This window comes from Neomonachus schauinslandi, chromosome 15, assembly GCF_002201575.2.
Source record: "Neomonachus schauinslandi chromosome 15, ASM220157v2, whole genome shotgun sequence".
Lineage (NCBI taxonomy): Eukaryota > Metazoa > Chordata > Mammalia > Carnivora > Phocidae > Neomonachus > Neomonachus schauinslandi.
The window spans coordinates 41,803,139-41,821,811 of record NC_058417.1 but is presented as its reverse complement, the minus strand read 5'-3'; the positions used below and the strand labels follow the sequence as shown (position 1 = coordinate 41,821,811).

The following is an 18,673-nucleotide window of genomic DNA, read 5'->3' as shown; positions in this document are numbered from 1 at the left end:
GCCTGGGTGGCTCAGTTGGTTAAGCGACTGCCTTCGGCTCAGGTCATGATCCTGGAGTCCTGGGATCGAGTCCCATATGGGGCTCCCTGCTGAGCAGGGAGTCTGCTTCTCCCTCTGACCCTCCCCCCTCTCATGCTCTCTCTATCTCATTCTCTCTCTCAAATAAATAAATAAAAATCTTTAAAAAAAATAAATAAATGATTTTAAGTCTACAGATGGAAGGATTTTGCTAATGATTCATTATCTATTTGGAAAATTTTGAGTGATTTCTTGTGCAGTAAGGATGAACTAGAATGGCTTTTCCTAGATGTCCATATTCTTTTTTGTAGAGTTACTTGGTAGTTCTCTCATAATATCTGCAAGTGTTTGTGCTTTTATTATATCATCTTTGATAGTGATAAATTTGGGGGCAGTTCTCTTTTGATTTAAAACATGGTTGTCCTAAGTTACTCTAAAGTCACTTACAAAATAGTATGCAATTATTGTTGATAGGATGAGATTTTATCTTTAAATCATATAGAGCTGTGGAGTGAAAAAATTACTAGATTTAGTGGGACATTGTTCTATAATGTGAGGTTTTTTAGTTACTCTAAGTATTTGGATGTTTATTATTTGGGAATTTTGAAGTGCTTTGCAATTAACACCTTGTAAGTAACTTTCAGATCATTTAAATGTTGCTTTATAAGTTAAAAGAAGAGCCAAGTATTAATTTTAAAGAGATTGTTGTACAGAATATTGTAGATAAATCCTTTCAGGGTTTATAGCTATTTTTTTCATTTTTAGTATTTGTTGATGATTGCTTTTCCTCATTCTTGGAATGCCTGATCTTCAGTTTTTAGGATTTGCTTTTCTTCTTTGGAAAACCCATACCTGTTACTCCTTTCTTTTGGATAGACTCTACTGCACAATTTTATTTTTATTTTTATCATTTTTATTGTAAAATACAATATAAAAGTACCATTTTAAGTATTTTAAAGTATACAGTTCAGTGGCATTAAGTACATTAACAATGTTGTATGACCATTATCACCACCACTGTCTAATTCTAGAGTTTTTTTACCACTACCACACAATTTTAGCACCTAATTGTTCTCTAATGTTTAGCCACCGTTATTTTTAGGGTTATAAAAGATAAATAAGATTTAGTGTTGTTCTTAAGGACTTTATAGTCTGATGAGGGAAACAAGTAACCTAGTGTTAGTGATACAGTGTGGCAGATTATATGTTTTAGATCTGTATCATTAAGTTTTATTTATTCAACTAAAATTTTACCTTGAAAAAGTAAAGTAACTTTTTGTTAAGTTAACATTCAAGTTAGTCCTGAATTAATGTAGGCTCTTTAGTCTTTTGGTTTAGGTCAATTCAGGACTCACAAATCATCGTGCCCTCTTTTGTAACAAAAAGGGACCCAGAAAATTGGTATTCTGATTTAAAGCCAAATTATGAGCTCTTCTTTTCTAATGGATCAGGGAGATCAGAGAAAACCATGATTAGAAAGAACTTCCTAGTTGTCTGCACCTATCCTCAGTTGAACTGTTTTGACTTACTCTAGTTGCAGTGACTGCTTGCTTGATTATAGTCAAATATGGCATTATACAGACATGTTTATCTCTCTTGGCAGATTATTTGAGGAAAAGCTGTATTTGGAATAATGTGTCAAGAGATTGTGTTTTCGAATTCCTTGAAGCTTGGGAGTTAGCACTTAATTTAAAGTTGAATGCTTTAGCAGTTTTGTTAAAAGCAATGTTATCAACATTGGACAATATTGTAATATAGGGTTTTTTTCCATTATTTGTTTTCTTTAGTACAAGATTGTTTATGAAAACATAGATCTTTGTTTTTAAGATCCTGCAATCTTCATAATGTAGTCCATCTGAGAAGTTGCTGATAATCCCAAATGCTTTTGATAGTATTTTAGTTAGCAGTTTCAGTGTTTGCTATAGGAAGAATTCATATTACTAGGCCTAGACTCCTCTAATAAATTATTTTTATATATTTAGAAAAATCTGAATTTGTGGCACAATTTGTTTACTGAAAAAGAATGAAAAGTTGAAAATAATCCCTAGTTTAATTAGATTACTAATAATTTTGGCATTTATTACTTTTGAAAAATAACTGTAGTCTTGTTTTTTCAGGGTAATCACTTTGATCAGTATGAAGAAGGACATTTGGAAATTGAACAAGCATCACTTGACAAGCCTATAGAATCGGTAAGATGATCAGTGCTTAATTTTGGGTCATAGTTAGTTAGGTAGTGTTTGTGTGACACTTGATGTGAATGAATTTAAACTTAATAATTTACAGTACAATTTAGAGCTTTTTTTTTTGCATGCCCTACAATAATCAAATAGAGTTTGGGATGTAATCTAATATTTAATATTTTGGGAAATCAGTCTGAAAAATCTAGAAACAAGTTAGAATTTGATGGAAAAATATCATGTTGGCCCATACTGAAATTCTGTTAAAGATAGCAAGTTAAAGTTTAGTGTTTTTTGTAAATTGAATAAAGGAGTAAAATGTATTTTGATCCTTTAAAAGCTTCACCTTTCTTGGGCAACGGAATCACATGTGAAATGTTCCATTATTAATAGTTAAGGACTAATATATTTACCAGACACTTGTGAAAAACGACAAATTTGGTAGCTTAAGTAGATGTCTGGTTTTTGTGAAAAGCTGATTCTTTCTATCTCTTTACATGCCTTAGTTTTGGATATTGATATAAAGTAATAGAACAAGGAGATTTATTTTCCTGACTTAATTTTTTTAAAAAATCTTAATTTTTAAACATTATTTTTATTTTGAAAAGCCCTTTATTTTTAAATTACACAGTTCATTGTTAAAATGTCTAAACTTGTCAGTATTGTCAGTATTTAATATTTGTGCTTAAGTGTACATATTTTAATAAGGGTTTCAGTGAGTTATTGGTAAACTTGAGCGAAAATGATCAAAGAGGAAATCTTAATCTTTATAGCAGTCAAGACATCTCCCCTGTCCTTTTAAGAAACACTAGCTTTTCCTCCTCCCTCAGGAAAATAAGGCAGTATAGAGAGAACAGATATTTTAACTCTAGCTTTTATTTCCAAAACTGTAACATAGTAAAGGATCAACATATATTTATGTTCCTAATTAGGTTGGTGTTGTGTGTGTGTTTGTGTGTGTGTTTAGATGTTTACGGAAATTTACACAACTTGGGGTGTTCGACATTTTTCTTCCACAGCAGTTGGCCCATATTAGCTAAGCAGCCATGATCTGGTTTGTATTGCACGGTCTGCCTTTTTTTAATTTCTTCTCTAGGGTTTCTTTCTCCCCCACCTCCCCTTCTTATTTCTGTTCTTCTGGTCCAGTGAACACTGCATATAGTACCTTCTGTCTTAATGTGCTGGCATGATGCTAGACTTAGGCATGGCAGTAATTGATGACGCATGTGATAATGCTGCAGAGGGAGAATTCATATCTGATATTGTGCTGAAAGCCCAGTCTTGTGTTTTGATTTGAGGATAAAATGCCAAGTCCACATTGCTAAGTTAAAAATCACTGAAGTTTGTGCTTTGTTCTGTATCATCTTGGGAATTATCACAAGGCAGAATTTTATAATGAAGTCTGTAAGCTAGCTAGATTAGTATTTTGTACTTGAAAAATAATTTAATTTTTCCATTTTATTTAAATGTTTCTTTGGGTCGTAGTTTAAGAACAGATAACTATCAGAAGCAAGACCCAAGTACCATATCTACAAGGTACATGGCTAATATTCTTAAATAAGCTATAATTCTGTGGGTACTCTGACTCAACAGTAGTAGGAAATTTAATTAGACTAAATTTGCAGCTTAGTATTCCTTATTACTATACTCAATAAAGATTTTTTTAAAAACTCTAATATTTAACATTTCTGAAGCATTTTAGGGCCACATTTTAAAGTTTTTGGAAAATTCCTTCCTTTGGTGTGTGAGGCGCTAATACTGTTTTTCCTCTCACACTGTCCAGGATTTTTTCCAGCATATGTCATAGGAAGAATTCTGTCAGAAGACAGTCTGACTGAGTAATCCTTGTTGAGTAATCTCAGAGAGTAGGAGTGGAATTGATATATGCTCTATTTATTGAATAGTATTATCTTCTCCACTTAAAATAATGGTATCGTAATCAGACTGGATATTTGATTTTTTAATAAATAAGTGTATGTTCAGAGATACATATTAATAAATTATACTTCTAATGAAAATTTACTCCTGAAACAAATAAATAAATAAATACTGATGTGGTAGTTTAAGTAGTAGGAGGAGGAGCTTCTTAATCTACATTGTGTTAGATAGAAGTGGGGACACACAACAGGAGGGATTTTATTTCTCTTACCAAATCACCTGGGGACAAATTGAAAGTTTTTAAAGAAAGGTTTTAAAGAAACTTTTGCTAAAACAATTGGCATGAAAGTTGGTAGTGTGGTATCAATTCCCCTCTTCCCCTCTTCCCCCCCCCAAGAGGAAGTGCCCTATCGCCTAAGGAATGCCCACCAAATAAGTATATTTTAGTTACATGGCTGGCTGGCTATATTGAACTTTCTTGTTCTTAGGGGGAAATGGCATTGCTTCTCACACAGAGTCTCTGCTGAATTAAAATCTTTCTCTGCAGCAATATCTATTGAGAGGTGCTGACTGTTTTGCTACAGCATGCAACTCAAAAGTGGCTGGAAATATGCAGCTTTGGGAGTCTACAGATCATTGCAGGAGCTAAAGGTCTAGTCATTTTTTTTTTTTAAAACAAAGGTAATCTGCAGCAGCTGGTAACCGTGGAAGTCTCTGCACAGGTTTGTGCCAAGAAATATGCCTGTGTGAAGGGTTATTGTGAGTATAGGATTAAGGTCCTTTCCTTTGGTAATAGGGTAAATTTGTTGCAAACCGGCAAGATGGGGAAGGAAATACAAAGACTCAATAATGCATTATGCTTTTAGTAAACTTGTGAAGCCTAGATTTGTTAGTTTGATGATACAGGTATTTCCCTTTCAATCAGGAAGTGTGGAAAACACCTCACCAGCATTTATAAAGTATTTCATAATCTTTGTTAAAAAGTTTTATTTCCCCTGCTCTATTTCAACCAACCAGGTATCTTTCAATGAAATTTTTGGTCAGGAATAAAACTTTGTTCTAAGAAAATTACGAAAGAATTGCCAGACAGCTTGATTATCTGAATTCAGAGAAGATGGAAAATATTAATGTTTTACCTTTATTACAAAAAAACTTTTCAGGACTTGAATTTTAAGTTACTGCTTAGTGATTTTTTAAGTCCCAACCATTATAATTACATGCTCTACATTCTTAATAAGGATAAAATACTTAGAAAACAAAACTTAATCTAAAGCCATAGCTCAGTCTAGAGTTCCAAGAACTGGTTGGTGTGATTTAGGATATATGGTTTTTTATGACCTTCGTCATCAATATGACAAATGAGATGGGGGCATGATTGTAAGCTATACAGAAGACAAAATACCTGCATCATAGTAAAATATGTTGTCACAGTTGCAGTTGGAAGTAAAACTACCATCAGCCATTAGTTGGTCTTTGTTTTACCTAATAAAAATCTCGTCTTTATAGTTCTTAGGTTGACTGAGCAGTTTTAAAAAATTAATGTAAGTTTTCAAACTCCAGTTGCTGATGTTTACTTTGCTCATGTAGGGATTTAGAAGTATATGTATAATTGAGTTTTGTCATGTTGCATATCTGTTTAGATCTGTGGACTCCACTAGTTCCAAACTGTAACTATAAGACTGCTGATTTGACATTTAGCAGTGACCATATGGGGACTGCACTATAAATAATGTGCTTCTTGGAGCTGAATGGTGTAGCATTACTATATGGCTTTTCTCTCTAGTCTTCATTGTGTCATCTGTAGTGAGCTATAGATTTTTTGTTTCGGGAATTTTTACAACTTGTTGTTTGCATGGGTTCACCTAGTAGCATTTGGTTTTTGCTTATAGAGTCTTTTAATACACAATCAGCAAAGCTTACAATCCACTCAAGAGACTTAACTGTTTTTGTCACTGTTGAAAATGGACTAAATGGTGTAAATTGAATGTGGCTGTCAACTAAAAGAAAATTGAGTGTGGAGTTAATATTCATCCAGTCACTGACATAATTGTAGTATAGTTTTCTCTTGAGACATGATATTCTATTTCCTGCTATAAAAACTAGAATCAGCCTCTTATAATAAAGTAAATTTTTCTCTGTGTTTTGGCAGGGTCCCACTATACAGATTGGTGGTGCTGTGGCCAAAATGGTCATTGTTACTATGATGGAATATAGCTTTATGGAGCAGAGAAAATTTCTTGGGAAAAGTTTCTACTTGATAGTTAATAAATACAAGTGTTGAGGAATGGCTGAAACAATAATGAGGTTTTTTGTTGTTTTTGTTTTTTTCTGGTATTGTGTTTCAGCATGTTGATAGTTTATAATACTTAACATTTCTTGCTTTCAGAGATCTTCCCATTTAAAAATTATATTCTCCTTTCTTACACATATAATAGAAGGGAACAAAGGGTAAAAATATAACATTTTAGTTATATAGAAAATAGAAAAGAAAAAAGGCCAACTGAGGTAATAGGTGTAAAAAAGTTTGGGTTTTCAGTTCAGTTTCATGGTTTGACCAGAATTAAGAAATTCATGCCTAACCAAAGAAAACTCCACACTGCCACCATTTTGGTCTTGCGCACAGAGAGGAACAAATAGCTTGTGGGAACTCTATGAATTAAGTGGAAAACCAGTTTTTTTGCCTGCCTCCCTTGGGCAAAGGTCAGTTGCTTTATCAGTTAATTTAAAATTAGTATTTGCCTTGGGGTGCCTGGCAGGCTCAGTTGATAGACCGTACAGCTCTTGATCTTGGGGGTCATAAGCTTGAGCCCCACGTTAGGGGTAGATTTTACTTAAATAGGTAGGTAGGTAGGTAGGTAGAATTTTCCTGCAGTTCTTGCATGTGCATTTAATTTATAAACAGCCTGTCATTGTCATGCCCCTTTGTTGGTTAAAAACCAGTGTTAAAAAAGAAAAAATTTTCTATTAATTTTGGTTCTATGACATTATAATTAAACCTCAAATTACATATTTTATTTTAAAATAAAAAACTGAAAGATTTTTTAGTCACTACTGTAATGACTGAAATAGTAAAATGTTACTACTTTAGGAGTAAATTTAGTGCTCATTGCCCTTGTTACGTCTAGATCACCTGTTTGGGCTTTAAATTACTTACTCCAGTTTATTGCTATAAATAACATCCATAGGAATAATTAGCAAAATCACAACTCCAGATAGAGAGAGGAGATTATTATTTTCACAGGTTTACGAGTGAGTCCCTTATTCTTTCACGGTGAATGTTCAATGAACATTTTGATCATTTCAGAGATAGCAAGTCTGCTTTGTTCTACTTTGTTATGAGGTATTTTGGTTTGTCTTCCTTGTGCTATCCATCATCCCTAAGCCTATTGGATTTTTGACAAGTGTTTATAAAACTTTTTTTCTTTTTTTGGTAGGAAAAGGGACCATACTGAATACTAGCCCTTTCTGCAGAGTCACAGAGCTGCCTTTTTTCCTCCAAAAGCAGGTAGTCTGGAATGATAGGAAAGGTCCAGATTTTCTGTATTAGTCATTCACTTAATCTAGGAGGTTGGTAAGGGGAAGAGGTTCTGGGAGAGGTATGTCCATTGTTTCTGTTGCCTTTGTTATAATCGTAAGGACATAGAGTGGCATGGTAATAATTTTAATATAGACCCTTACATTTCGTTTCTTATTCATACTTAGGAATATACATTTGATTAAAAAACAGTTCTCACCTAAAGTTTGAGAAATGCCACTATCATTTTGTATCAATAGCTTTTTTTTTTTTTGAGGTGACAGCCATCTTGAGTGGTTTTGTAAAAGTGGTGCTAATGTGTATAATCCTAAAGTTTTCTTTTTTCTTCCTCTCCCTTTAACATTTGCTTTTCCTTTCACTGTTGTCAGTCACAACACGCTGCTCTTGAATCTCTCAGCTGGTCTTGACTCGTGAATTTACTTATGCTTTCACTCTTCTTTAATAAATACATTAATTGCAAGCAGTGAATTGAAAACAAGACAAAAAAAAAAAAAAACGACCATTAGTGATTGGACAGTTTCTTACTTTGTGTTACATTTAACTGTTCTTTTGACAGCCCAGTTTTTAAAGCCAGGTTCGTATGGAAATGCTTTCACTCCACTTGCACTGCTTTTGGAAATAGCATACTGCTTCATCTGTCTGTTTATTTTAGTGCATTCATAATATAACACAGTCAGCATAATGTCTCATCTCCACTTAGCCAAAGATTGAGTTTTCTTAAATAAAAAAAGGGGCAGCAGTTTTTGTCAGCATGATTTAATACCCTAAATCTCTGTGCCAAGTATAGTTATAGCATTAGCTTATTAAAAGATTAAACAATAATTTAGTCAGCTACATAATCTTAGAGTCATTCTGCTATCCTTGTCCTTTCCATAGTTACTCACTTGTAGGAGTTACGATATACAGTAAGGATTTTATGTACAGGTAAGTTTATAGTAGTAAAATAAAGACCTCTTCTTCATTTTTTGCTAACATTACTTATATTAAGACTTTAATTATTTTTTTAAGTTTTTGTGATGTCTAGTAATATGGGAGTCATCACCTGGGATTACACATAACCATGGCATTTTCAGATTCTTTTAGTTTCTGGCAAAAAGTAATTCCTAGTGACGTTTTGTACGCCATATTGATTTTGTATCTATATGTTGAAAATAATAGTATCTTGTTTTAGAAACAAAATTTCTTCCTCCTTTTTTTTTTTTTGAAACAAATTTTCCATTATTGTTTGCCTGTTTTTTGTTATTAAAAAAGTACCCTGATCTTGGGGCACCTCGGTGGCTCAGCTGTTAAGCTTCTGCCTTCCGCTCAGGTCATGATCCCAGGGTCCTGGGATCGAGCCCCACAGGGGGCTCCCTGCTCCACCGGAGGCCTGCTTCTCCCTCTCCCACTCCCCCTGCTTATGTTCCCTCTCTCGCTATGTCTCTGTCAAATAAATAAAATCTTAAAAAAAAAAAAAAAGTACCCTGATCTCCCCCCCCCCCCGCCTGATCATTGAAATAATCATTTGCTCAGCTGAGTTTTCCTGTTTGCAGTTTGCATGTCATAAACTTGTGGAAGGAAATTGTCCCCCCTCCCCCCACTTAAACAGAACATTGGGGAGGCTTAATCTTCCTCTTCTAATTTACTGTCTGAAAAGAAAACAGTAAAATAATTTTTTTCTTCTATAATTCTGAAGAGCATTTTATCATTGAATATGGAGCTAGAAGATAAAAAGCAGTTTAACAGGAGATATTTGATTTTAAATCAACTATTTATGGCTTTAGCTTTATAGATTGATTCAGGAAATAGATTATTTTCAAATGATATCAGGTTAGTAATATAAATTACATTTTAATGCATAGAGAACACTTTGTGTTGGTTATTTTAAAATGTTTCCCTTTCGATGAGTTTAGCAGCATTTTATCTGATGTAGTTAATGGTTGTTTTAGTTTTGTCTCTATACTTCACAATATTTGTAAAAAGCAAATGGGACAAAGGTATGCAGAGGTTTCTAAGATCTTGAACCCTTACACAGAAGCTGACATTAATTGTTGTTTCTGGTGCCTTTTCATACAATTTACATTGAAATACCTTTTCTGATATGCTCCTAGGAAGATGAGACATTATGTATATTGGTTTTTTCCCCCTACATGCACTAATGGTTCTTTACTGTTAACTTATTGCTAGGCCTGTTTCATTCTAACATTTTAGCATTTTTGTTAGATTACATGTTGAAATGCATCACTCAGTCTGTGCTTGAGCTCATTTTATTTTTCTGTTTAATCAATTTAATTTCTTGTTTTACTAACCTCACTGTTTTTTCAGTTTAATATTGGCTGCATGCTAGTTAAATATTTATATATTTTTTTTATATATATATATTAAAAAAACCAATCAAGTCTAGCCTGGATTTTGCTCTGATTGTGTTTTCATTTCTAGTGGTGGGGCAGTCTTACACTTACAACTTACTTTGTATCATGAAAGCCTGACACATAAACAAAATAACTAAACACAGTGTAGATTTTCTTTAAAAAAAAAAAATCTTAAAGTGGTGCTGTCTAGGTGGTGGATATGATTGTATAAGTACCTTGATTTTATGCTTTTTAATGTTAGTTTTAAACTTCATAAATGTATTCTTCCCCTTTTCCCCTTCCCTTTTTGCTCCTTTTTAAAGTGTTATGTACAAAAGTTGCCCAGCACACCATCAGAAAGGACCCTTACCCCTATGTTCTTCCCATATAAAATACTGGCCAGCATTTCTTTTTACATTAATGCCCCTTTTGTTGGGCACATTTACCCTATTATTAGCATCTTTTTGCATGCATATATGTAGAATTATCTCTTGCTCATCACCTGTTTAAATGTCACTAGGAAGGGAAGAATATATTATTGGAATATTTTTGGTTTGTCTCTCTGTTCTGTCTGTCAGGATAATATTGGACATCGCTTACTCCAGAAACATGGGTGGAAGCTGGGCCAGGGATTGGGAAAATCTCTTCAGGGTAAGTTTTTTAAATGTACAAAAAGAAAGAAAGAAAGAAAACAATGTTTTTGATTTGATCTTATGCCTGAATATATGTCTTTTTTTTTTTTTTTTTTAAGTGTTTGGGCTTTTTCCCCTGCCTTTTCTCCCCTAGAACAGTCTATATTTTCCCTATAACTGTATTTTAAGCTACTGTTAAGCTAATAGTTTGCAAGAGTAAGCTGCTGTGTCATGAATACTTTCAGGTCAAACATTGTGTATGTATGGCTCGACTGGTTTTAAATTTTTTTGGTGGGGGTGATGGGTGGGTGGAGTAAAAAGAACACATAGTCTCAGAGTGTGCTTTCTTTGTGTCATTTAGTGATGTTGTATTGTGGCTTCAGTATTATAAAGGGACCCATTCAACAGCAGAATTTAATTTTTGCCTTCCAAATTCTCCCTGAAGCTGGTGATTGCCCTGGTTCTTTTTCTCTGCAGTCAGAATCCATGTAGTAGTAGAGAGAATTAACCCACACAAAACAAAAAATGGAAGCAGCAGTTTGTTTCCTGTGGTTCTCTGAGCAGAGGTCCATTTCTCAGGTTCAGATCAGGCTCTGGAAAATATGTGGCTTAAAGTTTCCGTTCCATTTATTTTTTCTTTTTATTATAGTAATCATTTGGATAAAAACAAAATACTAACATTTCTGCTTTTGAGTTCTTGTTAGTTGGAAACCAACTCCATTCACTTTTTAGCTCCCTCATGTTCACGAGCTAGTGTTTATTCTTCACAGATGTGAACACTACCTCAGAAATGATGGGAATCATTGCACTTCTACTTCTGGTCATGAGGGGGTCTCATTGTATAAAGGGATCTTTGGGGAGAGGTGTGCTTTTATTGACTGATTCTCTGAATTTTGAAAATAGATTTTCACAATTTGAATGGGAAGTCTAATCAGTTCAAATGTGTGTTAAGGGGCACAGGACGGGGCATAAAGCAGGACATTCTAGTCTTTAAAACCTTTTTTTTTTAAAGATTTTATTTATTTGAGAGACAGCAGGGGTGGGAGGGAGGAGCAGAGGGAGAGGGACAAGCAGACCCCATCCTGAGCGTGGAGCCTGATGAGGGGCTCGATCTCACGACCCTGAGATCATGACCTGAGCTGAAACCAACAGTCGGGTGCTCAACTTACTGAGCCACCCAGGCGCCCCCAAAACCTTTGCTTTTTGAATTATAATTCTACAAGTTCTAGTCAAATTAGTATTTATTACTAAGCACTAATCTATTTTGGGGGGGAGATAGAAAGGTTTGATTACCATTAAACTTGTTTTCTCAGTGGCATAAGAACTCATTGCAGTTGATACAAAGAATAAAGAGCAAATCGGTTTGAATCCCAGAATTTTTCATTTCTAAGCGTCAGAGACTTTCAAGTACACCTAGCAGAGGAAAAGAGAGAGAATGAATAAAGGAGAGGTAATTGAATACTCACTTATTTTTCCATGATAGAAAATTTTAATTTTTACTTTAAGAATAGGGGCGCCTGGGTGGCTCAGTCAGTTGGGTGTCTGCCTTCCGCTCGGGTCATGATCCCACATCCTTGGATGGGGCCCCACATCAGGCTCCCTGCTCAGTGGGGAGCCTGCTTCTCCTTCTCCCTCTGCCATTACCCTTGCTTTTGCTCTCTGGCTCTCTCTATCAAATAAATAAATAAAATCTTAAAAAAAAAGAATACTCTAGAATTTTGGTTGTGTTTTGAACTTTGAGCTCCTTGAAAAAAGGAGGTTTTATCCATATTTTAACTCCCATCTCCATGGTTGCAGGCATATGAGTCCATTATTCATCTAAATTACAAGGAGAATTTGAAGCCCATCTCTTTTTTCTTCTTTTTAATTGTAAAAAACACATAAAATTACCATCTTAACCTTTTTTTCCCCCATCTTAACCATTTTATTATTATTATTTTTTAAGATTTTATTTATTTATTTGACAGAGACAGCGAGAGAGGGAACACAAGCAGGGGGAGTGGGAGAGGCAAAAGCAGGCTTCTCACTGAGTGGGGAGCCTGACACGGGGCTCAATCCCAGGACCCTGGGATCACGACCTGAGCCGAAGGCAGACACTTAATGACTGAGCCACCCAGGCATCCCATCATTTTATTATTTTTATTTTTTTTAAGATTTTATTTATTTGAGAGGGAGAGAGAGAGCACATGAGTGAGCAAGAGTATAAGAGCAGAGGGAGGGAGAAGCAGACTCCCCGCCTAGCAAGGAGCCCAATGCAAGCCGGGTCCCAGGACCCTGAGATCATGACTGAGCCAGAGGCAGCCGCTTAACCAATTGAGCCATCCAGGCACCCCTCATCTTAAACATTTTAAAGTGTACGGTTCAGTAGTGTTCACTAAATTCACAATTATTGTGCAAAGCCCATCTGTTTTGAATGGCTGGGACAGTATCTTTACCCTTGAGAAGAATGGAATCTTATTCTGTTACCAACATTAAAGGCTGTTTAATTGTCTTGTAGATGGATCTTTATTTTTTGTGTCAGATTCAACAGTGTGCGTACTTCTCTTGCATAGTTGTTTCTATAATACCCACATGATCTGACCTGGAATGTAACCACATTTATGGCATGTTGAGGTAATTCATGACAGATTTTTTTCATTGTACCAAACCTTTGCTACAGATAACCACTGAAGAAAGCCCTGTCAATCTAGTGAAAATGGTAATGCCTTTTTAGTATTGCATAGACTAGGCACTGCATGTAATTTCTGGGCTCACAGCTTTGTAAATTCTATCACTTCTCCTTTTTATTTGAGTTTAGGGCTCTAACATCTTCAACATAACCGTCCACTAAAATTTAAACCTGATCTCTTCAGGATATTTTGTTAACATTTAAAATTTATTTCAACCAGGGGCACCTGGGTGGCTCATGGTTAAGTGCCTGCCTTTGGCTCAGGTCATGATCTCAGGGTCCTGGGATCGAGCCCTACTCTGGTTCCCTGCTCAGCAGAGAGTCTGCTTCTCCCTCTTCCCCTGCCCCTCCACCCTACTCCTTTTCTGTCTCTTTCTGTCTCTCTCAAATAAATAAAATCTTTAAAAAAAATAAAAATTATTTATTATTCATCCAAGGTTTTTACAAAGAGTGTCGGGCCTTGGAGGCTACAGTGCAAATATCTTGTCACTGGATAGATTAGGGAATAGATGGTATGCTGACTCTAAAATGAGATTATCTGGCAGGATAGAAAAATTATACTTTATAAATTGGGGGGCGCCTGGGTGGCTCAGTTGGTTAAGCGACTGCCTTCGGCTCAGGTCATGATCCTGGAGTCCCTGGATCGAGTCCCGCATCGGGCTCCCTGCTCGGCGGGGAGTCTGCTTCTCCCTCTCCCACCCCCCCTGCTTGTGTTCCCTCTCTCGCTGTGTCTTTCTCTGTCAAATAAATAAATAAAAAAAAAAAAAAAATTATTTAAAAAAATAAATTGGGTTTATTTTTGTACTTGAATTTCCTTTATTCTTACCATTTTTTTCCTCCCTTAGTATTAAGATACTTCAGAAGTTTTTTTTTTTTTTTTTTAATTTTATTTATTTATTTATTTGACAGAGAGCTAGCGAGAGCAGGAACACAGGCAGGGGGAGTGGGAGAGGGAGAAGCAGGCTTCCCACAGAGCAGGAAGCCCAATATGGGGCTCCATCCCAGGACCCTGGGATCATGACCTGAGCCAAAGGCAGACGCTTAATGACAGCCACCCAGGCACCCCAGGGTATTTCAGAAGTTAAAAAACAACTTATATTGTGTGTGCAGATAAGTGATTGCTAGTATTAAAAAAAAAAAAAAAGACTTATAGAAAAGATATGTTGACAAGGTGTCTGAAGGGAACAATACAGAGAAAGGCCTGTTGATGAGAAATATTATGGACAGTTGCTTATTGTAGAGGCAGAGGATGTATTTAATTTGGAATAAAGCAACAATGAATGATAGTTGTATTTTGTGGTCTTGAAATTGTTTTATAACCTTCTGGCAGCTTTAAAATGGAATGGAATTGGGGCACCTGGGTGGCTCAGTCATTAAGTGTCTGCCTTTGGCTCAGGTCATGGTCCCAGGGTCCTGGGATTGAGCCCCACATCGGGCTCCCTGCTCCATGGGAAGTCTGCTTCTCCCTCTCCCACTCCCCCTGCTTGTGTTCCCTCTCTCGCTGTGTCTCTCTCTGTCAAAAAAATAAATAAAATCTTAAAAAAAAATAAAATGGAATGGAATGCAGCTCAAAATCTTTATTTTGTTGTGAAATGTTTAGTCAGTAGGTATAGCCCAGAAATGGGGTACCTAAACTTCCTTTGTTAAATTGTCTAGGTGCTTTTTGATGGTTTGGCTGACTTTTTTTTTTTTTTTTAAATCACAAGCAAAAGTTCAGCCCCTGAGAAAAATGGATGGAGTCTGATAATTGTTTCATATCTCACCCTGTCTAGGAGGTTCAATCAATAATAGACAACCAACACATATTTACTGAGCTAATAATGCATTCTAGCTATACTGGCTGTAAATAGCATAAGCAAGGGACAAAGTAGGTAAGAAATTGTTCCTGTTCCCCAACTCTTGCTCTTTTAAATTACTGTAGATCTTTGAAGGTTTCTTGAGTTTTATACTTTTATGTACTCTTTCCATGCTTAGAATTAAGTATGTGATCAATCTGAATATTTAACTGACAAATCACTCCATGTTCCTTGAGGTAGGGAATCTTGTGTAGTTTTGTGTAAAATTACTTGGTGTAAGATGTGAAGGCAATGTGAGCAGCATTTTGAAATATAAGGTCTAGGTTTGAGTTTGGCTCTGCCACTTTAAGTAAAAGGGACAAGTTACCATCACTGAGTTATTTTTTCAGTCCAATAAATGGAAATTAAAATCTTTGCTCATTTATTCACAGTTATGGGGTGAAGTAAATTAATAAAAATGATGAAATCACTTTATAAAAACTATAAAATGCTATGTAAATGCTGATTGCTATTAACACCTCTATAGTGTATATTTAGATGTTTTAACTGAATTGGAGATAATCCATCTGTAGGTCTTTTCTCTCCCCCCCCCCTTTTTTTTTTTTAAAGATTTTATTTATTTATTTGACAGAGAGAGACACAGCAAGAGAGGGAACACAAGCAAGGGGAGTGGGAGAGGGAGAAGCAGGCTTCCCACAGAGCAGGGAGCCGATGGCGGGGCTCACTCCTAGAACCCTGGGATCATGACCTGAGCCGAAGGCAGATGCTCAACGACTGAGCCACCTAGGCGCGCCTTAAGACTTTATTTTTAAGTAATCTGTACACCCATCATGGGGCTCAAACTCACAACCTGAAATCAAGAGTCGCACACTCATTGACTGAGCCAGGTGCCCCCCCATCTTTAGGTCTTAATCAGAAACCTAAATATCATTTAAAAAAAAAATAGAGAAGCACTGTCTTGCTAGTCTGTAATTTTACAGTATAGTAGCTATAATGTGCTCAATATGTGCTAGATAATTGACTCCCGGATCTGTATTTTTAATGCTGTGTGCATTTTATGGTCTCTGAGCCGCTAATTTTGGTGTCTGTTTCACTAATTCTGAGGTCATTAGTTATTGCCACTTCTGAGCCTAATTTACAAAATCTAAGAAGAGCCCCAATCACTAAACAGTGGCATTGGGAAAACTGGATAGCCACTCAGAAAAAAGAAGTTGGATCCTCATTGTGCTACCTTACCCTGACATATATTCCAGATGAATAAACTATTTAAATGTTAAAAAAAGAAAGAAATCCTAAGATCATTAGGGTGTGCACTGGGATAATTATTATTTTTATTTTATTTTACTTATTTATTTTTAAAGATTTTATTTATTTGGCAGCACAAGTGGGAGGGAGAGGCAGAGGGAGAAGAAGACTCCCTGCTGAAGAGGGAGCCTGACGTGGGGCTCGGTCCCAGGACCCAGGGATCATGACCTGAGTTGAAGGCAGACGTTTAACTGACTTAGCCACCCAGGTGCCCCGATAATTATTATTTTAAAAATATCTTGGTTAAGCGGCTGCCTTTGCCTCGGGTCATGATCCCAGGGTCCTGGGATGGAGCCCTGCATCGGGCTCCTTGCTCAGCAGGGAGCCTGCTTCTTCCTCTGCCTGCCACTCCCCCCTGCTTGTGCTCTCTCTCTCTTCCTCTGACAAATAAATAAAATCTTGAAAAAAAAATTAAAATAATGTTGGAGGGACATCTGGTTGGCTCAGTCTGTAGAGCATACGACTCTTGATCTTGGGGTCATGAGTTCAAGCCCCACGTTGAGCATAGAGCTTACTTTAAAAAATAATAATAATGTTGGAATGAGGAAATTTTTAAGTATAGACGAGATCGGGCTCGTTCAGGGTGGCATGTCTGTAGACCTTTTCTAAGTTTAACCGCAAACCCAGAAGCCATTAAAAATGGATACATTTTACTATATTTCATTATTAAAAAAACACAAATAACAAACTGGGGGAAATATTTGCAATATCTCATTATAGACAAAGGACAAATTTCCTTCATGTATTTATCTGTTACATCAAAGACTTACAGCCTAAAGAGGAAAGGGGAAATGATATGAACATTGTTCATAGAAAAGTAATGCGAATGATCTTTAAGTGTATGAAAATACTCTCAGTTCTTTTCATAAGAGAAATACGCATTTTAAAAACCACAAGATAAAATATTTCACTTTTGCACTGGAAAGGTTAAAGATAATTAGCTTGGTCATATTTTGGGAAAACAGGTATTTACATCATAGCCAGTATGAATAAAAATTGGTAAACCACTGCAGACAACAACCTGAATTACCTAAAGATTAAAATGCATGTATCCTGAGGTGCCTGGGTGGCTCAGTTGGTTGGGCGTCTGGCTCTTGATTTCAGCTCGGGGTCATGGGATCAGCCCTGTGTTGGGCTCCACCCTCAGCAGGAAGTCTGCTTGGAGTTCTCTGTCTCCCGCTCCCTCTGCCCCTCCCCCCCTCAAATAAATAAATAAATCTTTAAAAATAAAATGCATGTATCCTTGGGGTCAGCAATCCTAATTTTCTGTTCTTCACTTAACTCTCTGAAATGCACAAAATAATGTATGATCAAAGTTATTATATCATGTTATTTTGTGATAACAAAAGATTGGAAACAGTCCATATTTCATTGATTCCAAGACATTTTTTTCATATTTTAATAAAGGTAAACTTAAATGCATCTTATTAATGGTATTATAGTTATAATTGGCAGCTCTTAAATTTCTTTTGGGCATATGAAATAATTGTGTTTTGTGGTTAATGGCATTTTGTATTTGAAAAAATAGAATACTAAAATTGTATAAAGGGAAACCATGCTGCTTTAAAAGGATTGAAGTCATTTAGTATGTATTTGGTATATGTAGAACAATTTCCAAGGTACGTTAAGTAGAAAGCAATGTACAGAACAGTGTGTGGTATATATTAAACTACCATTTGTGTTATATTGCATACATAGATATACACACACTCATATATATATACTGATAAATACACATCTCCTGCTTAAAATCAGTATTTTGTTCCCCGAAATCAGACCACCTACCTGTGTGAAGACCTTACTTAGGTATATATTTACTATTATTTAAAATGAGTTACCTGTCAACCCCAAAACCCCCAACCAATTTTCAAGATATAGCTATCTATTTGTGAATGTTTAAAAAAATTGCCAGGGGGACGCCTGGGTGGGCTCAGTCATTAAGCGGCTGCCTTCGGCTCAGGTCATGATCCCAGGGTCCTGGGATGGAGCCCCGCATCGACTCCCTACTCAGCAGGGAGCCTGCTTCTCCCTCTGCCTGCCGCTCCCTCTGCTTGTACGCGCTCTCTCTCTCTCTGACAAATATATAAAAATATTATTTAAAAATAAATATATAAAAATAAAAAATATATGTAAATGTATATTTAAAAAATTTAAAAAATTGCTAGGACATTGCCTAAACGTTTCTTCCTTATTGCCAAATAATTAATATGGTTGTGTAGTAACATGTCTGTCCCTTTTATTGATACTTAAGAAGCTTTCCAAAGTTCTAGTGTATGTGGAATGTATTTCCAGATTTCTACATATCTTTTTCTTAAAAATGCTGAATTAGAT

At 35.8% G+C, this 18,673-nt stretch overlaps 1 protein-coding gene across 1 annotated transcript in view; it reads left to right on the top strand.

The window, feature by feature from the left end:
• GPATCH8 (G-patch domain containing 8) overlaps nt 1-18,673 on the top strand; it is a 117,898-nt gene that overhangs the window by 28,015 nt on the left and 71,210 nt on the right. The window contains exons 2-3 of the mRNA XM_021681759.2: nt 2,136-2,210; nt 10,520-10,592. Of these exons, the coding sequence (XP_021537434.1) occupies nt 2,136-2,210; nt 10,520-10,592 (148 nt within the window). The remainder of the gene's footprint in view (nt 1-2,135; nt 2,211-10,519; nt 10,593-18,673) is intronic.